This window comes from Anser brachyrhynchus (assembly GCF_964034855.1).
Source record: "Anser brachyrhynchus genome assembly, chromosome: 30".
Classification (NCBI taxonomy): Eukaryota; Metazoa; Chordata; class Aves; order Anseriformes; family Anatidae; genus Anser; species Anser brachyrhynchus.
The window spans coordinates 436,833-455,094 of record NC_137723.1 but is presented as its reverse complement, the minus strand read 5'-3'; the positions used below and the strand labels follow the sequence as shown (position 1 = coordinate 455,094).

General features: G+C 57.5%; 4 protein-coding genes across 4 annotated transcripts in view; all 4 read left to right on the top strand.

The window, feature by feature from the left end:
* Positions 1–421: 421 nt before the first annotated feature.
* On the top strand, positions 422–3,188 carry LOC308184240 (butyrophilin subfamily 3 member A2-like). The gene is made up of 4 exons (XM_080571153.1): positions 422–865; positions 1,274–1,621; positions 2,328–2,609; positions 2,738–3,188. The coding sequence occupies exons 1-4, from the start codon at positions 529–531 to the stop codon at positions 2,914–2,916; spliced, it is 1,146 nt and encodes a 381-aa protein (XP_080427279.1). The 5' UTR covers positions 422–528; the 3' UTR covers positions 2,917–3,188.
* A 522-nt stretch (positions 3,189–3,710) lies between these two features.
* On the top strand, positions 3,711–13,952 carry LOC308184260 (butyrophilin subfamily 1 member A1-like). The gene is made up of 3 exons (XM_080571225.1): positions 3,711–3,726; positions 11,782–11,814; positions 11,992–13,952. Exon 3 carries the CDS (start codon positions 11,997–11,999, stop codon positions 12,618–12,620), a length of 624 nt encoding a protein of 207 aa, XP_080427351.1. The 5' UTR covers positions 3,711–3,726; positions 11,782–11,814; positions 11,992–11,996; the 3' UTR covers positions 12,621–13,952.
* The window catches only part of LOC308184241 (butyrophilin subfamily 3 member A2-like), a 32,618-nt gene continuing 22,032 nt past the window's right edge, over positions 7,677–18,262 (top strand). Inside the window, exons 1-3 of the mRNA XM_080571154.1 lie at positions 7,677–8,400; positions 8,808–9,155; positions 9,797–10,078. Of these exons, the coding sequence (XP_080427280.1) occupies positions 8,064–8,400; positions 8,808–9,155; positions 9,797–10,078 (967 nt within the window). The 5' untranslated portion in view covers positions 7,677–8,063. The remainder of the gene's footprint in view (positions 8,401–8,807; positions 9,156–9,796; positions 10,079–18,262) is intronic.
* LOC308184258 (butyrophilin subfamily 1 member A1-like) overlaps positions 10,752–18,262 on the top strand; it is a 42,831-nt gene continuing 35,320 nt past the window's right edge. The window contains exon 1 of the mRNA XM_080571223.1: positions 10,752–11,485. Coding sequence (XP_080427349.1) covers positions 11,410–11,485 — 76 coding nt within the window. The 5' untranslated portion in view covers positions 10,752–11,409. The remainder of the gene's footprint in view (positions 11,486–18,262) is intronic.

Sequence of the window (18,262 nt, the reverse complement as noted above, 5' to 3'; positions counted from 1 at the left end):
CATAAACTTTCCTTATCCACCTAAGCTCTACAAGAAGACCCCTGCCCCACTGGGCCAACCCTCTCCTGCGCCTGCTTGACTTTAGCAGGGAGCGGAGCTGGCTCTTTGCCTTCAGCACCCTGGGCAAAAGGTGGCACCTCCAGGCTCGGCACCCAGCTGCGCCCCATTCCCTGCAGCCTCTGGTACCACTCAGCTCTGCTCTGCCATCTCTCCACATTGTCCCAGTGCTCACTGTTTGATTCCTCCTTAGATGGGTGGAGATGAATGACCTCAGATAGTGGATTCCCTGGAGGTCTGGAGAGGCCCCTGCTGGGGACAAGCCCCTCGTGCTGGCTGAAGGTTGTGGACTGGTCACCAAGCTGTGATGGGTTGGTGGTGCCAGCCCTGCAGAGCTCCCCAGACACTTGTCTCCATTGCCCCAGGGGCAGAGCTGCTCCCAGAGGGTTATTGCAGGCAGGAACTGGGCAAAGGTTGGGGAAGCTGGGCATAGTATTCTACGTTCTGCAGCTTTGCTGGGTGCGGTGAGGGATGTCTGTCTTGGTGGGGCTCCCTTGGAGAAGAACCCCTGGGGACCGCCTCCTGTGTCCCCCAGCCCGTGATAAGCACAGGCTCTGCGCCCTGCCCAAGGCGCTGCTGGCTGTGGCTCCTCGTGCCCGTGCCCAAGGGGACTCCTTCCCCATCTGCCTGTGGTTCCTGCAGCTCCTCGGTCCCCTCTCTCTTCTGCTCCAGCTTCTGCCCCAAGCTCCTGCTCCTGCTGCAGCACAGATGGGGCTCCCCTGGGGCTGTGGCTGCCCCAGCCTCACCGGCCATGCCTGGGGCCTCCTGACTTCCCTCGTCACTCTGCTCCTCCTCCGGCTGGGCTCAGGTAGGACCCTGCAGGGCTGCTGGGGGCTTTCCCCCCTGCGCCTAGCATACCTGCTGCCGTGCGGCAGGGGAGCAGCCATGGGACAGGGGGGACCCAAGCCCACAGCTCAGTCCTAGCTGGTTTTCACTTTCTCTTTGGTTCTTTCATGCAATACGGGCACTGCCTTGGCTGCCCTTTCTGGCTCTTCTTCACCTGCCTGAATGCTGCAGAGAGGGCTCCCACTCCCAGCACACCTCCTTCTCCTGCACGTCCTCCCTCTCCCTCTCCCATTTCCCCGGTGGTTTCCCATGGGACACGGGGGACGCAGCACGCACCAAGTCATGCACAGCTCGCCCTTTGTCACTCACTGCCCCTAAATTTACAACGGCAAAACCTCACTGCCTCTCTGTGCCCTTCTCCATTGCCCAGCCCAGCTCAGAGTGGAGGGACCAGACCATCCTCTCCCTGCCACCGTGGGGCAGGATGTCGTGCTGCCCTGCCACTTGTCCCCTCGCAAGGATGCTCGCACCTTGGATGTTAGGTGGATCCGGGATGATTTGTCTGAGACAGTGCACCACTACCGTAATGGAGAGGACCTGTACGGGGAGCAGATGGGGGCATATGCTGGGAGGACAGAGTTGTCCAGAGATGGTCTCTCTGCTGGAAGCCTGGACTTGCGAATCACCAGGGTGAGACCCTCGGATGATGGGCAGTACTTCTGCACTGTGAAAAATGCTGATGCTTATGACGAAGCAATGGTGGATCTGGAGGTGTCAGGTTAGTGGTTCGAGTGACGCTTCAAGGAGATGGTGCAGATGTCCCTGGATTTGTGTATCAGCCCAGGCCTCTGTCCCATCTGCACGGCCATCGACAAGGCCTTTCAAGGTCTTGACTCTGATGGGGCTTCAGATATTTAGTACATGAATGCTTCTCCAGGAACGAGCTTATGCATGCCCTTGCAGGCTTTTTATTGAGAAAGAATGGCATGGTTTTATTCAGTCTCAGTGGCCTCTTTGAACTCCATCCCCATGATGTTCACAGGGCAATGGGCACAGGCTGCTGAGCAGCTCCTTCAGCTGTGCCAACCATGGGAACAAACAAAAAACCTGGAGCAGGGATGAGTCCTTTGACCTCTGCTTTCTTTTGGTTTTTGTCCTGGGAGAGACCTGAGACATTGTCTGGAAGTCTCAGGGCTTCTTGAACCAGCACGACTTGGTGCAGAGATGCTGCCTGAAGGTGCTGAAGCTCAGCACCTGGGTTTTCTGGGTGATTTGGGGCTACTTGCATTGTGCAGCCCTGCTGTCTGGTTCTGGCACAGGTTGGGGTGGTTTTGGGGTGAGGGTGGGTGCATAGATTGCCCAGTCCCAGGGCCTCTGGGGTTGTGGCTGGTCTGGGCTGTGTCTGACATGGGAGCAGATGGGGTCTTTGCCCTGGAACTGAATCCCTCCCCAAGTCAAGCCCCAGCTGCAGCCTCTTCCCCCAGCCACAGGCACTGACCCCCACCTCTCCCTGGGGGGCTACGAGGCCGGAGGCGTCCGGGTGCTGTGTCGATCGGCCGGCTGGTACCCGCTGCCGCAGCTGCTGTGGAGGGATGCTCGCGGGCAGCATCTGCCCTCGGTCTCCCAGACACATTCCCAGGACCAGGAGGGGCTCTTTGAAATCGAAGGTGCCGTCATCGTGACCAGGAGCTTGGAGGGGCCCTTGTCCTGTGTGGTCAGGAGCAGCCGCCTCCAGCAGGAGCGGGAATCGTCCCTGCACATCGCAGGTACAAATAGCACAGCCAGGTTGAGGTGTTCCTGGCCCCTGCACTTGTCCTGAACCAGGAGAAGTCTGGATCTGGCTTTTCCACCCAGGGGTATGGAAACAGAGCCTTTTCCTGGTGCCTTTTCTCAGCTCCCTTCTTCCTCAACGCCCAGCCCTTCATAGTGGCTCTGGTTCTGGTCCCTGTGCTTTTTGTGGTGTTCATTGGCTTTGGTGTTAATCTCTTTCTAAAGAAAGGTAAGCTGGCAGCGCAGGGATGGAGCGGAGGGAGGTGTTCTGCAGGGACCCGCGTGGGTCTGGAGCGGGGCTGAGCCCTGGCCCAGGGAGGTGCGTAGGAGGAGGAAGGGAATGTTCTCCTGGGGATCCCAAAGGCCTTAGGATCCTCTTGGGCCTCTGCCTTGGGCAACGAAGGCAGGGGAGAAGGCAAGGGGCCTTGGGTGGGAGGCCAGGGAGCATGGGTGCAGCGTGGGGCTGGTGGGAAGGCCCAGGCCCCCTGCAGATGTTCCCACCGAGCAACCAAGCTGCTCTGCTGACCTCCTGTTCCTCCGCCTTTGCTTTTCAGTGGCACAGAGCCGAGAGCTGGGTGAGTCCTTGCAGTCCCTGCCCCCAGCCCCTGGGGAAGTGGCATCCCTTTGGGAGGGACTGGGCTGGGCTGTGGGGGCTTGTGTGCTGGTGGCTCGGGGGTGCTGGAGGAGCAGCTGGAGCCTGATGGGGGAGTGGGGAGTGCTGGGGCTGGGGCTGCCCTGGGCATGGGACACGGCCGGGATGGCTGAAAGGAACGGGGATGAAAGTGGGGACGGGGAGCGAGCTGCGGAGCTGCCCCGCTCTGCACTGACGCTTCTGGAACAGGGACATTCTCCAGCAATCCGTTCTTCGCTTCTGTAATGGCTTCGGTAGCGCAGAGATAAAAGCTGCACAAATGTCTGTCCTTACAATTCCACTTACAAGAGCATTGCAAATAGCTGGGCCACAATGACTATATGTGTGGTCCCACCTCGGAGCAAGGCAGGATTTTCCCAGTCATGGGATGTGTTCAGGGTCTACCATGGGCTGAACAACTCTCCCCTCTGATCATGCATTACTTTTGCTTTCCTTTTCAGAGAAACAAGCTGCAGAGCTGGGTGAGTGTCCCAACACTTGGGCCCCAGGGAACGCCAAGGCGATGTGCAGGGGAGGGTGGGCAGCTGGGACAGAGCAGCCCAGGGCAGGACCCTCACCCTGCCCACACCCACTGGGCAACAGCCATGGGCTGTGACCAGCTCTCCCCTCTCATTCCAGCATGGAGAAAATGTTTGCTGCCTGAAAATACAGGTAGGTGTGCATTGGGTTGCCCTCGGCAGTGCTTCTCCTGCCCTTGCTGGGGCATGTTCAGGAGCCAAGAGGTGCCCCATCTCCTGCCCTGTGGGGCAGCTTCTGGCCCCGAGCTGGGGAAAGCCTGCCCAGGGCTGAGCTCTGCCCCTGATGGCCTGGCTCCTTCTGTCCCTGCAGTGAAGGTGACCCTGGATCCGCACACGGCTCATCCCCTGCTTGTCCTGTCAGAGGACCACAGGAGTGTGAGACGAGAAAGTAAAACCCAGCAGGTGCCTTACAGTCAGGATAGATTCAAATATTGGTGCTGCGTGCTAGGCCATGAGGAGTTCAGGGAGGGGAGGCACTGCTGGGAGGTGGAGGGGGAGTTCAAGGGGGAGTTGGAAAATGAATCCTGGTGGGCTGTGGGGGTGACCAGGGCATCTGTGAAGAGGAAGGGGGAGATCAACATGAGCCCTGAAGGAGGAATCTGGGCATTGATGTACCAACAAGGACAGATCATGTCTCTCACATCTCCTCCCACCCCCTTGTCCCTGTCCCCTGTCCCCACGAGGATCTGGGTCTGTCTGGACTGTACCCAGCAGCAGGTGTCTTTTATCAATGCTGACAATGGGGTGGAGATCTTCACTTTCACAGCAGCCTCCTTCAATGGGGAGAGCATCCGCCCCTGGTTCCGCCTGGAGACACAGGGAATTCAGCTGTACCTGAAGGACAGCACCCCCCAGACCCTGTCCCCAGCCCTGGGGGGCTCCTGCCCTTCTCCACCCACTCCTGCATCACCTCTCCTTGATCCTGCAGCAGCAGCACAGGAATGAGGGTCAGTGGGGCCAGGGACTGCCCTGTGCTCCTCCCTGCAGCTGGAGGAGGGCTGGGTTGCTGCAAGCAGAGGCCAGGCCCCTTACAGCCCCTGGGCTCTGCCCTGCACAGGGCTCCTGTGCTGGTGCACAAGCCTTGCTGGCACCCGCGGGTCTCAGCCTGCCGCTGAACTCCAGCAGGTAGCACAGGGGCTGCAGCAGCTCTCCACGCTCCTCTCCCCTCTGCTTGCACTGCTTGCAGACTCCAGTGCAAGGGATGTGGTCACCGTGTGCTGCCGGCCATTGCAGGCCACCTTTGCCTCCTAGTTTGGGGCTGATCTTTGCTCTGTGCCTGGTGCTGAGCATGAGCATCCTGTGGGGGCTCTTTGTTTCCTCCTCTGGAGAACACCAAGGCGCAGCAGCAGCAGGACTGTGGCAAATAAAGTTTTGCACAGGAAGATGGAGTCTGGCAGTGGCATTTCTTGGGTGCTTTCTGTCCTGAGGCTTTGCTGCCTGGGAAGGCGTCTTGCAGCAGACCGTCTCCTTGGTGTTTGTCCTGGGAATCAGAGCCAGAGGAACATAAGCTCCAGCTGCCCCCGGTTCCCCAGCTGATGCCTGGAACCCACTTGTCCCACCTGGGTGTGGTACTTTTACTTGGGAGGGCAGCCAAGCTCCACCTCAGCTGCTCTCTCACTCCCCCTTCTCAAAGGGAAAGGGGGAGAAAATACAATGCAAAGGGTTTCAACGGTTGAGGATGGGGAGATCAGTTAAAAATTATCGTGACGGGCAAAACAGACTCAGAGTAGAGAGATAATAAAATTTATGGCCTATTACCAACAGCCTAGAGAAGTGAGAAAAAAAAGGAAAGGCACCCAAAACACCTTCCCCCCATCTACCTTCTTTCACATTCTCCCCCCTGAGGGGCACAGGGGAATGGGGGCTGCAGTCAGTCCCTGACACTTCGTCTCCGCCGCTCCTTCTTGGTCGCTCTCTGCCCCTGCTCCATGTGGGGTCCCTCCGATGGGATGCCGTCCTTCCCAAACTGATCCTGTGTGGACTGCCCACAGGCAGCAACTCTTCAAGAACTGCTCCAATATGGGTCCGTACCACGGCGTCCATCCATCAGGAGCACACTGCTCCAACCTGGGTCCCTCACAGGCAGCAGCTCCCCCCAGACCCTCTGCTCCTGCCTGGGCTCCTCTCCATGGACTGCAGCTCCAGCCTGGAATCTGCTCCAGCAGGGGTTCTCCACAGGCCGCAGCCTCCTTCAGGGCAGATCCACCTGCTCCACCATGGTCTACTCCATGGGCTGCAGCATGGAACCCTGCTCCACCACGGGCCTCACCACAGGCTGCAGGGGACTTCTGCTGCAGTGCCTGGAGTACCTCCTGCCCACCTTCTTCACTGATCTTGGTGTCTGCAGGGCTGTTTCTCACTCCTCTCTCTCTCTTGCAGCTGGTGTTGAGCAGAAGGGTTTTTATTTTATTTTATTTTATTTTTTTTGTTCTTTTTAAAATATGCTCTCACAGAGGCACAAACAACATCATTTATTGACTTGGCTCTGGTCTGTGGCGGGGTCCTTATCTAACATGGGGCAGCTTCAGAATTCTTCTCGCAGAAGCCACCCCTATGGCCCCCTGCTACCAAAACATTGCCACATAAACACACTACACCTAGTGATTGCCCTGCCCTGGGGGCACCTGAAGAGCTTCCAACCTCCCAACACACAGGCTCTGCAGAGGCTGTGCCCACAGGGGGGCATGACCAGCTCTTGGATTTCCTCGAGGAAGGCCTGAGCCTCCCCTGTGGCAGCTCCATGCCATTCCCTCGGGCCCTGTCGCTGGCCACAGAGAGCAGAGACCAGCACCTGCCCCTCCGCTCCCCTCATCAGGAAGCTGTGGGCCACCGCGAGGCCTCCCCTGCGTCTCCTCTGCTCTGGGCTCAACAAGCCAAGCGCCTTCAGCCGCTCCTCACACCCCTTGCCCTGCAGAGCCTTCGCCGTCCTCGTAGCCCTCCCTTGGAGGCTCTCGCACAGTTTCACGCCCTTCGTCTGCTGTGGTGCCCACAGCTGCACGCAGTGCTCGAGGCGAGGCCGCAGCAGGCTGAGCAGAGCGGGACGATCCCTTCCCTCGTCCGGCCAGCAGTGCTGTGCCTGAGGCACCCCAGGGCACACTTGGCCCTTTGGGCTGCCAGGGCCCGCTGCTGGCTCACACCCAACTTGCCGTCGGCCACAACCCCCAGCTCCCGTTCTGGGGGCTGCTCTCCAGCCTCTCGCCCCCCACGCTGTACGTACAGCCGGGGCTGCCCCTGCCCAGGGACAGGGCCCGGCACTTGCTCTTGTTAAACTTCCCACAGGCGGTGGCTGCCCAGCTCTCCCCTTCGGCCAGATCCCTCTGCAAGGCCCCTCCACCTTCGACAGAGTCAGCAGCTCGTCCCCGTTTACTGTCAGCCAGAAACACTCAGGTTTCCTTCCAGTCCCACATCCAGGTCATTTATGACCTGAAGAGACCTGACACCTGGCCCCAAAATAGAGCCCTGCAGAGCCCCACTCGTGACTGGCCACCAGACCTATTTACCAGAACCCTTGGAGCCTGACTTATCAGCCAATTGTTCTCCCATCGTATTGTGCATTTGTCTGGCTCTGTGCTGGACATTTGATCCAGATGGATATGGTCAGAAACCACGCTGAAATCTTTAGTGAAATCCAAAAAGATCACCTCATCTGGCTCCCTTTGGTCAACTAGGTGGGTGACCTTGCCATAAAAAGGAAATTAAGTTTGTTGAACAGGACTTTCCCCTCGTGAATCCATGTGTGCTGTGACCAGTGACCTCACTGTTCCTCAGCTATTTTTCACTCACTTCCAGAGCAATCTCCGTAACTTTACCAGGCATTGCCATGAGACTGGCAGGCCTATAATTCCCAGGGTCTTCTTTGCTGCCCTTCTTGGAAACTGGGGCAACGTCTGACAGCTTAAATTCCAAGACCAAAGACCCTTAGGATAGAATTTGGAGAGTTCTCAAGATGACATTATGTACCTCTGCATTGTCCAAGTCCTCAGTGTTTGAGTCTGTCTTGGATGGATGGAGATGAACGAGCTCAGACACTGACTTTCCCTGGAGGTCTGGAGAGGCCCCTGATGGGGACAAGCCCCTTGTGCCCACTGAAGGCCCTGGGCAGGGCACCCAGCTGCGATGGGATGGTGGTGCCAGCCCTGCAGAGCTCAACAGGCACCTGTCCCCTACTACCCCAGGGCAGAGCTCTAACAAGAGGGTTATTGCAGGCAGGAACTGGGCAAAGGCTGGGGAAGCTGGGCGTAGTATTCTACGTTCTGCAGCTCTGCTGGGTGCGGTGAGGGATGTCTATCTTGGTGGGGCTCCCTTGGAGAAGAACCCCTGGGGACCGCCTGCTCTGTCTCCCAGCCCGTGATAAGCACAGGCTCTGCGCCCTGCACAAGGTGCTGCTGGCTGTGGCTCCTTGTGTGCTGGCCCAAGGGGACTACTTCCCCATCCGCCTGCGGTGCCTGCAGCCCCTTGGTTCCCTCTGTCTTCTGTTCCAGGTCCGGACCCTAGCTCCTGCTCCTGCTGCAGCACAGATGGGGCTCCCCTGGGGCTGCGGCCGCCCCAGCCTCACCGGCCATGCCAGGGGCCTCCTGACTTCCCTCGTCACTCTGCTCCTCCTCCGGCTGGGTTCAGGTAGGATCCTGCAGGGCTGCTGGGGGATCTCCCCCCTGGGCCTGGCAGACGTGCTGCCATAGGGCAGGGTAGACGCTGTGGCAAAGGGGAGACCCGAGCCCACAGCTCGGCCCAGCTGGGTTTCACTTTCCCTTTGGTTCTTTCATGCAATATGGGTGCTGCCTCGGCTGCCCTTTCTGGCTCTTCTTCACCTGCCTGAATGCTGCAGAGAGGGCTCCCACTCCCAGCGCACCTCCTTCCCCTGTACATCCTCCCTCTCCCTCTCCCATTTCCCCGGTAGTTTCCTATGGGACACGGGGGATGCAGCACGCAACAACTCACACACAGCTCGCCCTTTGTCACTCACTGCCCCTAAATTTACAATGACAAAATCTCACCTCCTCTCTGTGCCCTTCTCCATTGCCCAGCCCAGCTCAGAGTGGAGGGACCAGGCCATCCTCTCACTGCCACCGTGGGGCAGGATGTCGTGCTGCCCTGCCACTTGTCCCCTCGCAAGGATGCTCGCACCTTGGATGTTAGGTGGATCCGGGACCAGTTCTCTGAGACAGTGCACCACTACCGCAACGGGGAGGACCTGTACGGGGAGCAGATGGGGGCATATGCTGGGAGGACAGAGTTGTCCAGAGATGGTCTCTCTGCTGGAAGCCTGGACTTGAGAATCACCAGGGTGAGACCTTCGGATGATGGGCAGTACTTCTGCACTGTGAAAAATGCTGATGCTTATGACGAAGCAACGGTGGATCTGGAGGTGTCAGGTTAGTGGCTGGGGTAATACACCAGGAATTCCAGGGGAGAATTTATGTTTCTTTTTCCTGTCTCAGCTATTGAACACCATGGAACATGGACATGGAACTGGAGGTAGTATTTGGGAAGAGAGGTCCATAGACAGGATGCAGTTGTTAGCTTTCACTGGTATCTGCGCAGGCCATCCCTATGATGCTTTAAGGGCACTGGGTACAGGCTGCTGAGCAGCTCCTTCAGCTGTGCCTACCATGGGAACAAACACCACATCTGAAGCAGGGAAGAGACCTCTGAGCAGCTGGACCTTTTTGGGGTTTGCTTTTTGTGCTGGGGGAGACCTGAGACATTGTCTGGAAGTCTCAGGGCTTCTTGAACTAGACGACTCGGTGCAGAGACGCTGCCTGAAGGTGCTGAAGCTTGGCACCTGTGTTTTATGGGTGATTTGGGGCCACTGGCATTGTGCAGCCCTGCTGGCTGGTTCTGGCACAGGTCAGGGTGGTTTGGGGGTGTAGGGTGGGTACGTGGATTGCCCAGTCCCAGGGCCTCTGGGGTTGTGGCTGGTCTGGGCTGTGTCTGACATGGGAGCAGATGGGATCTTTGCCCTGGAACTGAATCCGTCCCCAAGTCAAGCCTCAGCCGCGGGCTCTTCCCCCAGCCACAGGCACAGACCCCCACCTCTCCCTGGGGGGCTACGAGGCCGGAGGCGTCCGGGTGCTGTGTCGATCGGCCGGCTGGTACCCACTGCCGCAGCTACTGTGGAGGGATGCTCGCGGGCAGCATCTGCCCTTGGTCTCCCAGACACACTCCCAGGACCAGGAGGGGCTCTTTGAAATCGAAGGCGCCATCATCGTGACCGGGAGCGTGGAGGGGCCCTTGTCCTGCGTGGTCAGGAGCAGCCGCCTCCAGCAGGAGCGGGAATCGTCCCTGAACATCGCAGGTACAAATAGCACAGCCATGGGGAGGTGTTCCTGGCCCCTGCACTTGTCCTGAACCAGGAGAAGTCTGGGTCTTGCTTTTCCATCCACAGGCATGTAAACGCAGCCCTTTTCCTTGTGCCTTTTCTCAGCTCCCTTCTTCCTCAACGCCTGGCCCTTGATAGTGGTTCTGGTTCTGGTCCTCGTGCTTTTGGCTGTGTCCATTGGCCTCGGTGTTTATCTCTTTCTAAAGAAAGGTAAGCTGGCAGCGCAGGGATGGAGCGGAGGGAGGTGTTCTGCAGGGACCCGCATGGGTCTGGAGCGGGGCTGAGCCCTGGCCCAGGGAGGTGCATAGGAGGAGGAAGGGAATGTTCTCCTGGGGATCCCAAAGGCCTTGGGATCCTCTTGGGCCTCTGCCTTGGGCAACGAAGGCAGGGGAGAAGGCAAGGGGCCTTGGGTGGGAGGCCAGGGAGCATGGCTGCAGCGTGGGGCTGGTGGGAAGGCCCAGGCCCCCTGCAGATGTTCCCACCGAGCAACCAAGCTGCTCTGCTGACCTCCTGTTCCTCTGCCTTTGCTTTTCAGCGGCACAGAGCCGAGAGCTGGGTGAGTCCTTGCAGTCCCTGCCCCCAGCCCCTGGGGAAGTGGTGTCCCTGCGGGAGGGACTGGTCTGGGTGGGCTGTGGGGGCTTGTGTGCTGGTGGCTCGGGGGTGCTGGAGGAGCAGCTGGAGCCTGACGGGGGAGTGGGGAGTGCTGGGGCTGGGGCTGCCCTGGGCACGGGACACGGCCGGGATGGCTGAAAGGAACGGGGATCAAGGTGGGGACGGGGAGCGAGCTGTGGGGCTGCCCCGCTCTGCACTGACGCTTCTGGGACAGGGACGTCCTCCACCCGTCCCCATTCCCTTCCACTTGTGTTTTGGTGGCACGGTGCAGAGAGCTGCACAAGTGTCTGTCATTACTGTTCCATGTGCACAAACCTTGCTGAAAGCTGGGTCTTGCTGTTAGTCTGGTCCGTCTGAATCTCTGAGCAAGGTGCTCAGTTCCCATTCTACCCATCCCCATTCACTTCCATCAGTATTTTGTTGCACAGTGTTGAAAGCTGCAAAGTTGTCACTAACACGCTTTTTCCAAAAAATTGTGCTTTGCTGACTATTAGTCTTTTCTCTGTTTGAGAGGAAGGCAGTGTTTTCTCACTCCAGAGAGAACAGGAATTTGGGTTTTTGCAAGGCATGACAAGTTGCTCCCTCTGACCATTAATTCCTTTTTCTTTTGTTTTCCAGAGAAACAAGGTGTAGACCTGGGTAAGTCCACTCTCAAAATAGAAAAAAAAAATATAGAAAATGTCATAGCAAGAGCTATGGGGTCAGAAACTGTGCCCTCTGTTCATGTTTTCCTTTTCTCTTTCTTTGCAGCGAACGAACGTGCAACGCTTGGTGAGTCTCTCTCCCTAACTAAGGGAAAGTGGTGTCTTCCACCTGCCCAGCTGAAAGCAGCCATGGGCTGAGCAGCTCTTCCCTCTCATCAGGCATTTATTTTGCTTTCCTTTTCAGAGAAACAATTTGCAGAGCTGGGTGAGTGTCCCCGCACTGGGGCCCCAGGGCAATGCCAAGGCAATGTGCAGGGGAGGGTGGGCAGCTGGGACAGAGCAGCCCAGGGCTGGACCCTCACCCTGCCCACACCCACTGGGCAACAGCCATGGGCTGTGACCAGCTCTCCCCTCTCCTTCCAGCATGGAGAAAGTTTCTGCTGCCTGAAAATACAGGTAGGTGTTCACTTGGTTGCCCTCTGCAGTGCTTCTCCTGCCCTTGCTGGGGCATGTTCAGGAGCCAAGAGGTGCCCCATCTCCTGCCCCGTGGGGCAGCTCCTGGCCCCAAGCTGGGGAAAGCCTGCCCAGGGCTGAGCTCTGCCCCTGATGGCCTGGCTCCTTCTGTCCCTGCAGTGAAGATGACCCTGGATCCGGACACGGCTCATCCCCAGCTCATCCTGTCAGAGGACAACAGGAGAGTAAGATTTCAAAGTGAACAGCAGCAGTTACCCTACAGGCTAGACAGATTTGACAGTTGGTGCTGCGTGCTGGGCCATGAGGAGTTCGAAGAGGGGAGGCACTGCTGGTTGGTGGAGGTGGAGGGCAAGCTGGAAAAGTATTCTTGGTGGGGTGTGGGGGTGGCCTGGGCTTCTGTGACCAAGAATGGGTTTTACAAAATGACTCCTGAAGAAGGGATCTGGGCTGTGCGGTACCAACAAGGGCAACTCAAATCTCTGACATTACCTCGCACCCCCTTGTCCCTGTCCCCTGTCCCCACGAGGATCTGGGTCTGTCTGGACTGTACCCAGCAGCAGGTGTCTTTTATCAACACTGACAACGGGGTCGAGATCTTTAAGTTCACGGCAGCCAACTTCAATAAAAAGCCCATCCGCCCCTGGTTTCTGTTGTGGACACAGGGAATTCAGCTGTGCCTGAGGGACAGCATCCCCCAGACCCTGTCCCCAGCCCTGGGGGACTCCTGTCCTTCTCCAGTCACTCCTGGATTACCTCTCCTTGGTCCTGCAGCAGCAGCACAGGAATGAGGGGCAGTGGGGCCAGGGGCTGCCCCATGTTCCTCCCTGCTGCTGGAGGAGGGCTGGCATGCTGCAAGCAGGGGCCAGGCCCCTTGCAGGCCCCGGGCTCTGCCCTGTACAGGGTTCCTGTGCTGGGGCACAAGCCCTGCTGGCACCCGTGGGTCTCATCGTGCCTCTGAGCCCCAGTGGGCAGCACAGGGGCTGCAGCAGCTCTCCACGCTCCTCTCCCCTCTGCTTGCACTGCTTGCAGACCCCCAGTGCAAGGGATGTGGTCACCGTGTGCTGCCGGCCATTGCAGGCCACCTTTGCCTCCTAGTTTGGGGCAGATCTTTGCTCTGTGCCTGGTGCTGAACATGAACAGGCTGTGGGGGCTCTTTGTTCCCTCCTCTGGAGTACACCACGGCGCAGCAGCAGCAGGACTGTGGCAAATAAAGTTTTGCACAGGAAGATGGAGTCTGGCAGCGGCATTTCCTGGGTGCTTTCTGTCCTCAGGCTTTGCTGCCTGGGAAGGCGTCTTGCAGCAGACCATCTCCTCGGTGTTTGTCATGGGAGTCAGAGCCAGGAGGAACCTAAGCTCCAGCTGCCCCCAGTTCCCCAGCTGATGCCTGGGACCCACTTGTCCCACCTGGGTCATTGGCCTGCCCTGGGGGCACCCAAAGAGCTTCCAGCCTCCCATCACGCAGGCTCTGCAGAGGCTGTGCTCACAGGGGGGCATCACCGGCTCTTGGAAGTTCTCCAAGCAGAGGCAGCAGGTGGTCTCAGCCTTCAGCCATAGATCACAGAATCATTCAAGCTGGAAAAAGCTCTAAGGTCATCACTGCTATGCTACTGTCGTGCCTGCAAAATCCCTTCCAAATATGCAAGGATAGTATCACTTTCCACTGCAAAAACACCTTCTACTGCAAAAACACATCTTTGTTTCTCACATCTGGTCCAACCACCTCTCTGCCACCAATATCACCCACTAAACCATGTCCCTAAGCACCACGTCCAACCTTTCCTTTAACACCCCCAGGGACAGTGACTCCACCACCCCCCAGGACAACCTGTTCCAATGCCTAACCATTCTTTTTGAGAAGAAATTTCTCCACCCCTGGCTCACGTCTCCTTGGTCCTGCAGGAGCAGGGCAAGAATGAGGGGCAGTGGGGCCAGAGGCTGCCCCGCACACCTCCCTGCACCCCGAGACCTGCGGCAGCTGGTGGGGGGCACTCAGACTTCAGGCACGCCTTTGCTTCATGTTTGCAAACCCCATTTGTGGGTTCCAGTTTTCCATTCTTAACTCCATTTATGAATTTGGCTTTGTGCGTGAAAGCACGAATTATTTAGCATGGATTTAGATGTAAAAGAATGATTAATACTCCTTGTAATTAAATAAATCAACTTCTGAACATGGAAATTCCAAGAGTGGGAATATTTTAAATCACTACAAAGGAAGCCGAGGCGATCGCCTCCAGGGCAGATACGTCCTGCAGAGGAGTGGGGGATTGAGACATGCAGGGGTTTCCCTTCATCGAGGCTATTCGAGGCAGCCGAGGGAGCTGCTAGGACTCAGCAGCCCTCATGAGGCCAGCTGATGAGGCATGGGCAGATCCAGAAGCCCCCTCTCTGTCGTACAAAGGCAGCCTCTTGGGGAGAGCGAGAGTCCAGGAGCGCGGTGATTGGAGCATGGCGCGTAGGTCATCCAGACCCTCACTTCCAGGGAGCTCCAGTCTCTGGAGGTCCCCTTAGGGGTGAAGGCAGAGGTGGATGTCATGGGTGCAAGTGTGCCCTCAGCTGGGTGAGCTCTTCAAACAGGTGGCTCAGCTACGAGAGGAGCTCACCAGGCAACATAGCATTTGGGAATCTGAGCAGGAGACTGATAAATGGTATTGTGCGCTGACACGGGCCGAGCAACAGCCCTGCCTTAAGTCCAGGCAAGGGGTAGGGAGACAAGCGTGCAGCCCAAAACAAGCACATTTGAAGACTCACAGGAAAAGGAGAGTGGACCCTCGTCTCTGATCGGAACTGGAGGGGAGTCTCCCACCTGCCCCTGAAGTGCCGCTATGCAACAGATACGAGGTTCTAAGGCAGGAGAGAGGAGACTCTGGGAGAACTAGTGAAGACCTCAGAAAGATCAACCACAGGGAACTCGAAAAGGCCGACCACACAAAGTTGGCTCAGTCTCCCATCTGCATCAAAAGCAGTGCCACAAAGAAGGCACGAAGGGTCTTAGTCACTGGAGACTCCTCTCCGAGAGGCACCGAGGCTCCCATTTGCCATCCGGACAATCTCTCCAGAGAGGTTTTGCTGCCTGCCTGGGGCCCATATTCACCATATTACAAAGAGGCTTGTGGGTCCCAAAGACTACCACCCCTTCCTGCTTTTTCAAGTAGGATCAGACGAAGCTGTAACAAGGAAATGCCGAAATATCAAAAAGGATTTTATGTCCCTTGGAAAGATGTTGAAGGGATCGGGAGTGCAAGCAGTGTTCTCTGTCCTCCCGGTTGGTGACTGGGACCCAGCAAGAAGGAGACAAAAGGGCCAAGTGAATGATTGGCTGAGGGACTGGTGTCATGCCCATGGTTTTGGGTTCTGTGACATTGGACATGCTTTTGAGGGACCAGGCATGCTGACGTCAGATGGGGTGCAGCTGTCCAGGTGGGGCAAGAGTCTTCTGGGCAGTAAGCTGGCTGGGCTTATCAGGAGGGCTTTAAATTAGATGCAGTGGGGAAAGGGGATGCACCTCTGAGTGAAGAAAGCATAGCTGAGAACGCCATCACTCTAAGGAATGGCAGGGAAACACTTGTGACCTGTCCCAATACAACAGGAAGGGTTCTAGAAATGCAATACGACCAACAGCCCAGCTGAAATGCCTCTACACCAATGTCCGCAGCATGGGAAACAAGCAAGAGGAATTGGAAACCATGGTGAAATTAGACAAATATGACCTGATTGCTATCACAGAAACGCGGTTCTACTGGGGTCTACTACAGGCTGCCTGATCAAGGGGAGCCTGTGGATGAGGCCTTCTTGCTTCAACTACAAGAAGCATCGTGCTCGCACGCTCTCATCCTGATGGGGGACTTCAACCACCTGGATGTCCGCTGGGAAAACTACACAGTAGGCTTTAAGCAATCCAGGAGATTCCTAGAGTGCGTTGAGGATAATTTCCTGGTCCGGATACTAGAGAAACCAACCCGAGGAGAAGCGTTACTTGACCTGGTGCTCACCAACACAGAAGAGCTCATTAAAGAGGTCAAGATTGGAGGCCATCTGGGCTGCAGTGACCATGCCATGGTTGAGTTTGTGATCTCAAGGAATATGGGCCTGGCAAAGAGCAAAGGCAGGACCCTGAACTTCCAAAGAGCAAACTTCAGGCTATTTAAAGACCTAGTGGATGAGATCCCCTGGAACACCATCCTTAGGAACAAAGGAGCTGAGGAGAGTTGGAGACTCTTTAGGGATGTTCTCCTTAGAGCGCAAGAACTCTCCATCCCCCTGCGTAAAAAGGCGGGCAGGGAGGGCAGACAACTGGGATGGCTGAGTAAGGACCACGCAGGATCAGTTCGGGAAGCACGGCATCCCATGGGAGGGACTCCATGTGGAGCAGGAGCAGAGTGACTTGCGAACGAGCGACGGAGTCGAAGAGTCAGGGACTGACTGCAGTCCCCGTTCCCCAGACAGTGAGCTCAGTCAGTGGCTTTCCCTGGTGGTCTGGAGAGGCTCTTGCTGGGGACAAGCCCCTCGTGCTGGCTGAAGGCGGTGGACTGGGCACCCAGCTGCAATGGGATGGTGGTGCCAGCCCTGCAGAGCTCAACAGACACTTGCTCACATTGCCCCAGGGGCAAAGTTCCTCCCAGAGAGTTATTGCAGGCAGGAACTGGGCAAAGGTTAGGAAAGTTGGGCGTAGACTTGTACTTTCTGCAGCTCTGCTGGGTGCCGTGAGGGACCTCTCTGTCGGTGGGGCTCCCTTGGAGAAGAATCCCTAGGGGCTGCCTGCTGTGTCCCCCAGACCGTGATAAGCACAGGCTCTGCGCCCTGCCCAAGGCGCTGCTGGCTGTGGCTCCTTGTGCCCGGGCCCAAGGGGACTCGTTCCCCATCCGCCTGCGGTGCCTGCGGCCCCTCGGTCCCCTCTCTCTTCTGCTCCAGGTCCGGACCTCAGCTCCTGCTCCTGCTGCAGCACAGATGGGGCTCCCCTGGGGCTGCGGCCGCCCCAGCCTCACCGGCCATGCCTGGGGCCTCCTGACTTCCCTCGTCATTCTGCTCTTCCTCTGGCTGGGCTCAGGTAGGATCCTGCGGGGCTGCTGGGGGCTCTCCCTCCTGGGCCCAGCAGACATGCTACCGTAGGGCAGGGGAGAGGCTGTGAGACAGGGGAACCCGAGCACAGAGCTCAGCCCCAGGTAGGTTTTGCTTTCCCTTTTTTTCTTTCATGCAATATGGGCGCTGCCTTGGCTGCCCTTTCTGGCTCTTGTTCACCTGCCCGAATGCTACAGAGAGGGCTCCCACTCCCAGCACACCTCCTTCTCCTGCACGTCCTGCCTCTCCTTCTCCCATTTCCCCAGTGGTTTTCCATGGGATACGGGGGACACAGCACGCACCAACTCACGCACAGCTCACCCTTTGTCACTCACTGCCCATAAATTTACAATGGCAAAATCTCACCTCCTCTCTGTGCCCTTCTCCATTGCCCAGCTCAGCTCAGAGTGGAGGGACCAGGCCACCCTGTCACTGCCACTGTGGGGCAGGATGTCGTGCTGCCCTGCCACTTGTCCCCTCGCAAGGATGCTCGCACCCTGGAGGTCAGGTGGATTCGACGCACGATATCTGAGACAGTGCACCACTACCTCAATGGAGAGGACCTGTACGGGGAGCAGATGGGGGCATATGCTGGGAGGACAGAGTTGTCCAGAGATGGTCTCTCTGCTGGAAGCCTGGACTTGAGAGTCACCAGGGTGAGACCCTCTGATGATGGCCAGTACGTCTGCACTGTGAAAGATGTTAACGCTTATCACGAAGCTATTGTGGAGTTGGAGGTATCAGGTTAGTGGCTGGGGTGATGCTCTCAGGGGATGGTCCTTGTGTCCCTGGGTTTGTGTGCCCTACCCAGGCCCCTGTCCCATCCTCACAGCCTTTTGATGAGGCCTTTCGATGTCTGATGGGGCTTTTCCTCCTCTGTCGGTGAGCGAGTGCTTGTCCAGCAAGGAGCCATTCTGCTGCAGGTTTTTTTTTGTACAGATCAGTTGGTTTAGATAGGTTTTTGTGGTGTCCTTGAACACCAACCCCATGATGTTTGGAGGGCACTTGGCATGGGCTGCTGAGCAGCTCCTTCAGCTGTGCCTTCCATGGGACCAATGACAACATCTGAAGCAGGGAAGAGACCTCTGAGCACCTAGACCTCTGCTTGCTTTTGCTTTTTGTCCTGGGGGAGACCAGAGACATTGTCTGGAAGTCTCAGGGTATCTTGAACCTGCACAGCCTGGTGCAGAGATGCTGCCTGGAGGTGCTGAAGCTCGGCACCTGGGTTTTCTGGGTGATTTGGGGCCACTGGCATTGTGCAGCCCTGCTCTCTGGGTCCAGCACCAGCTGGGATCTTTTGGGGTGAGGGTGGGTGTGTGGATCACCCAGTCTGAGAGCCCCTGAGGCCATGGCAGGGTTGGGCTTTGTCTGGCAT